General features: G+C 40.0%; 1 protein-coding gene across 1 annotated transcript; it reads left to right on the top strand.

Moving 5' to 3' along the window:
- The first annotated feature begins 2,061 nt into the window (after window positions 1-2,061).
- Window positions 2,062-5,153, top strand: LOC110524428 (doublesex- and mab-3-related transcription factor A2-like). The gene is made up of 2 exons (XM_021604035.3): window positions 2,062-2,989; window positions 3,306-5,153. The coding sequence occupies exons 1-2, from the start codon at window positions 2,542-2,544 to the stop codon at window positions 4,148-4,150; spliced, it is 1,293 nt and encodes a 430-aa protein (XP_021459710.1). The 5' UTR covers window positions 2,062-2,541; the 3' UTR covers window positions 4,151-5,153.
- The last annotated feature ends 434 nt before the right edge of the window (window positions 5,154-5,587 follow it).

Raw genomic sequence — 5,587 nt, 5'->3', positions numbered from 1 at the left:
CCATTTGCTCTTGATATTTGCGTTTGTTTACTGGTAGTAATTGTGACATTTTAAAAGGGTTATTGGAGTCGACTAAATTAATCAAAATATTCTTATTGAATTGATCCACTCGAATTGATATTTCTCCCCCGTTTATATTTTATAATAGATCATTATCGTTAATTATTTGCCTCATTATTTAAATGGTTTGTACAAATTGAAAAATTGTTCTACGGTTGATGAAAATTGACCCAGTAGAGCATCGGCGAAGTTTCATCCAATTTATCAACAATACCCACGTCGTTTACAATTTGATTGTAGGCATAGATCATCGAGGGCAGGGATCCAAGGCACCATCAGGATCCCAAGTTCATCCTGGAGTGACATGAACGATTGCAACATCATCCCCTGGTGTCCATGGCGGGCCAGCAACCTTCAAGTTAGTATCACCTGCAATCTGGTCGTCCAAAAGTACAAATTAAATATCTTGGTATGTTGTGATTTTTTTTTTTTTTTTAACAATTCAATGTACACTTAGGCTGCAAGTTGAATAATGGTTCATATACAGGCTAAGTTGGAATTTATTTGTCATAATTCAATATGAAACTTTCAACATTTTCTAGTAATATAATTGTTAATTTGTGTAAATAATTACTTACTGATTCTCACGTTGGCAGTCAATGCATTTTAATGATTGTCTTAAAATATTAAATAAATTAAGCTAAACCATAAAAACACTTATGAACATCGATTTATTAATAGAAAATAATACAATTATAAACTTGATTGTAGGAAAATGTAGACGTTGTCTATGGAGTAATTTTAAGAATTTCGCCTGTTTTTTTTCTTGGGGTGCTGCATACAGGCTTTGACTACTGTTTGCACTTGACTTGAGGTATTGCCTACTGACAAAAGCCAACGTGACAAGCAGCAATTATTTCAAGATGGTTATTCTCAAAAATAATTCCACGCAAAAGACCAGTCTGTCAAGTACGAGGTTGTTTGATTTTATATTTTCTCACGACCTCAAATGCTGTTTACTGTAATTGCAAAACATGCGGTCTTTAAATTTCCGGCTCACTCACAGTAAATTATTTGTTTAGGCTATAGCCTATCAACTCAATAAGGTTAGTCGTTTTTTTTACAATTTGATTCATGCATGTTGAAGGTACTTGGTAGCTATGTGCTTGAATTGAAATATTGTACCCCCAAAAATTGAATGGAAGGATAGTTGTTGGCTCACTGTTTTGCTGACAACGTAAATAATATGTAGGCTACTTTTCGATATGCCAATTCTATTCCTAAACTTAACCGCACTGTAATTTTTTTGTATTATTGTCAGTGCACAATAGGCTACTTATCTTACGTAGGCTATGTATCGAAGGGTCCGGCTTGGCTCAATCGAATCGCATAATGAATGTCCATGAGTAGCATTAAAATCGTGTATAATGGTGCTATTATTGTCCATTTGTACAATAAAAACACGTAAATTACTATTATGACAAAAAGTTGTATTTTTATTTAAGACATGTTTTTCCCAACTCCATGCACAACATTCTACCAGCTCTTGCACTGCATAGGCTAGTCTATTTGAATCAATATGTAAATGTACTTACCTTGTGATTTGACGGAATTAAAGGACAGTGACGTCAGTGAGCCTTTAAACATTGTCTTAATAATAAAAAAAGCGTAAATGAAAGGATCAATAAAGGCGTTTTATACAGGAAAGACACGTGACGATACATCAAGCAATATAATCAAGTAAAGCAATACAGATCAACTTCAGAAATCGAATTATTGCCTGAATGTCTCGATAATTGCATTTGATATGAGCTTTGGAATCTTTCCATAATATTACATTTTTTTATAAATATTACTTGATTTGATATGTAGTTTTCTTTTTGCTTTTGAATTGAAGTTGACAATTATGTATTTTAGCTCTTCAGGATCCCCTTCAGATTCTAAACACTTGTTATTTGAGAAAGAACTCAGGTGGACACAGTTGAAAAAGTGACAGGCCAATCAGATTGCACCTTCCCCCTTTGGCCAATGACAGGCGCCACATTGTTGTCAAATTTGTCTAATGAAAACGTAGCAGTAACAATGGAGAGAGGAGGATCTGTATCTAGTGGCAATCTCTTGAGTAAGTTAGTGTCTCACGCTGGTGCGAGTATAGCAACCTCGGCTCCTTTTAGGTGATATTAAGTTAAAACAGGGCACTAATTTCTGCAAGTCTCTTGGATTTCTCCTCGTACATAACACTTTAAAAGTTAGTTTTTCAGTACAGATTGTTGCAGAGTTAATCCACTCTTGACAGGCTGCATGGCGTTTTTATACCTTACTCGCGCAAGTTGACAATCGGTATTTTATCTGGTTGCTGCTACGTATCGTTATCTTCAATGGACAGAACACCAGTAGATTAACCTACGTTAGAAGTTGTGCAGGGATGTTGACAACTGTTCGACTGGTGTGAACAATTTACTCCTCAGCATCAATACAAACTACGCTGCATCATCACGTTACTTTTTCCGATTGATAGTAGATATTGATCAGCAATAGGACATGGATCTGAGACCAGAGCTCTCCACCGCACCGTCAGGATCCCAGGTCCACCCTGGAGCCGGAGCGTCTGTCAACATCCCCGTCTCCATGGCCAGTAGCCTCCTGCGGGGTCCAATGCTATATCGCGCAACGGAGAAGTATCCTCGCACCCCGAAGTGTGCCCGCTGCAGGAATCATGGCGTGGTATCTGCGCTGAAGGGCCATAAACGCTATTGCCGCTGGAAGGACTGTATGTGCGCCAAATGCACCCTAATCGCTGAGAGACAGCGCGTAATGGCCGCACAAGTGGCTCTCCGTCGACAGCAAGCTCAGGAAGAGAACGAAGCCCGGGAGCTGCAGCTCCTGTACGGGACAGCAGAAGGGCTAGCTCTGGCGGCCGCCAACGGCATCATACCACCTCGTCAGAGTTATGAGGTCTTCGGTTCTGTCAACAACGAAAGTAACTCCGGTAAGTGGATTTATATATTATCCTGCTCAGAGTAGCCTGCTCATAAACACTGATAGGCCGACGTAATGATATTCGCACAATGTAGGTCAGATTTTGTGCGTAAGCGTGTTTTCCGCAACTTTGAAGAGTAACGTAAAGGACCTTGATGGAGAAATGTTTGAGGTGACGCATATTTCAAGATGACAAGTTGGCATTTTAATTTACCAAACTGTCAAGTGACACTGAACATCTTGGTAAAACAATCAAACTGAGCGTATTGGGCGTCTTTGTTATTTGACTGACATCTCATCGTTTTTTTAATGTATCTATTTCACAGATTCAAGCATGCAGAAGTTTGAATTGTTTCCGAAGTCCCAAATGTCAGTATCAGTGACCAAGCAGCAGACTGTGGGCAAATCGGTTTCCACTGACAGCGAACCAGGGATCTCATCCCCAGACGGGCGTCATGGCTCAGGCTCCGAGAATGGAGACGGAGAGTCGTTCATTAGCTCTCCTGTCTCCAAGGCAATGAAAGACGGAGAGGACACCCCGGGTTCGATTAGCCCCTTAGGATCTGACTCGGGTTCGGAGACCGACAAAGATGATCAAGAACCATCGGCCGCCTCCAGGCAAATGAACCCCATCGACATATTGACCAGAGTGTTCCCCAGCCACAAGCGAAGTGTTCTCGAACTGGTTCTACAGGGCTGCGGGAAAGACGTGGTGCAGGCCATCGAGCAAATTCTCAACAACAGTGGACAAGCCAAGGCCCCGGAGCAGGTGTGGACAGCAGAACGCATGCTCCAGAGCGCACAGCCGCACCTTTCTTCCACTCCAAGGCCCATGTTACCCGGAGCAATAACGCTGAGCAACCGCTCCGCCTTCTCCCCTCTGCAGCCAAATGCGCCACACTTTGGCGCGGATCCCAGCACCTACCCCCTGAGCACCCATCTGGGACTAAACCCCTTGCGGCTGGCCTACTCGGCCCACAGCAGAGGGCTCACCTTCATGACACCCTACTCCACCACGGGGTTGATGCCAACTCTGGGCTTCAGGCCACCAATGGACTACTCATTCAGTGACCTCATACGGGACAGGACACTCTTGCACAAAGACCAAGGGTACACCAATGGCCTGTATGGGCCCCTCGTCAACAATAACCCAGACAAACCGTTAGACTGAGAATGTGCAATGTTTCATTAACTCAGTCGTGTTGGGGCTAGGATTCAAGTGGACACATTCAGAGAGGAACAGTGTATTTGTAGCCTAGCCACAAGTGTTGAATGTTATGAAGAAATCAGTCATGTTTGATACTCCACTGCTGTACATAATGCTTTGTTTTTAGTCCCATGCGAACCCAGGCTCACTTATATAACTTTGTTTTCTCAGAGAGAGCCTATTATTCCATGGGCATATACACAATTGTTGCTTTAAGTCCCCCGCCAATCATAGTGTGTAACCTGAAAATATCTCGCCAATGAAAGTATTTTGTCTGAAACATTACTAAAGGGGTTGCAATTCCAGAAAAACGGACAGACAAATTATTCATCACACCATAATGTATGCAGTAGCATAATACTGAAGTACATATATGAAGCACATCCAAATTATAACTTAGATATGGTTCCTGTAAATTGTAGGGTTTTGTGAGATTGAAAAAAAGTGGTGCAACCCAATTTCACTTTTTGAAATATTTGGGTTGTTGTGTTTGGTGAACCTGGTGCAATTGTTACTTTTTATTTTTAGTATAAAACAAATAAATCTGGAGGAAACATCCAACCTTAGTTACTAAGGAATTATTGCTCAAACTTAAAAAAAAAACAGTTTTTTAGGACAGCCAAGCTTTAAAACAAAAACCGTTCAAGTGGGATCAAGTTATTTCCATAACGTTTAGGTTACTGACTTTGAACATTACAATCGAAAGCTTAATTGTTAAAACGAATGATGTATTGGCATTATTTTTCTGACTTTTTATCCAACAGTACATTGTATATTGCATTTGATTATATAAGATTGATTATATTATAATTGACTTTACCTGTGTACTTTATCCAGCATTTTATCAACTACACTACAACACTTCTCTGTTTTGTGAAATTGCATTTGTTTGCAAGTCTATTGCTCCTCTGTCACAAGCTGTAGTGTCACATGAAATTACTGGAAATAAATGTTATTTTATACAAAATGATTGCCAATTATTTCTAGACACCACACAAACTATTTACTGATATTATTTTTATTATTCCTACAAGGCTATTATTTGCAGTAATTATCATATAGTGCGTATTCAAATATTATGTAACCTTTGCTAACTTTTATGTTTCAGAAATTTGTCATGTCTCGTCATGCACCCCAAAAATCTGATGGGGCACAAAGTATGTGAGGGTGGCCTGGTGGTGCTCGGGAGGGGGTCATTTTTCTAACACCTGAAAACGCTTTTTCCTGCAATCTACAGCCATAATCATTATGCTTCATTCTATGTAAAAAACGTGTTTTTCTGCATTTCTAAAAATACGTCTTGAGCTGTCTGTATACTCTTGACTGTTGGTTCTTTTTTTTTTTTTATTAAAGAAACGAAATATACATCTCTGCTAAAATCGGGGTAAAGAAATTAGTCTT

This window comes from Oncorhynchus mykiss, chromosome 5 (genome assembly GCF_057628025.1).
Source record: "Oncorhynchus mykiss isolate SJ-2025 chromosome 5, ASM5762802v1, whole genome shotgun sequence".
Classification (NCBI taxonomy): domain Eukaryota; kingdom Metazoa; phylum Chordata; class Actinopteri; order Salmoniformes; family Salmonidae; genus Oncorhynchus; species Oncorhynchus mykiss.
Note: the sequence above shows the minus strand (reverse complement) of the source record. Positions and strands in the feature narration are given on the sequence as shown.

What these genes read in the sequence shown, in the direction of transcription:
- LOC110524428 (XM_021604035.3), top strand. Translation starts at nt 2,542, where the DNA reads ATGGATCTGAGACCAGAGCTCTCCACCGCACCGTCAGGATCCCAGGTC. An exon ending in CAACAACGAAAGTAACTCCG is followed by an intron (nt 2,990 to 3,305) that starts GTAAGTGGATTT and finishes TCTATTTCACAG; the next exon opens with ATTCAAGCATGCAGAAGTTT.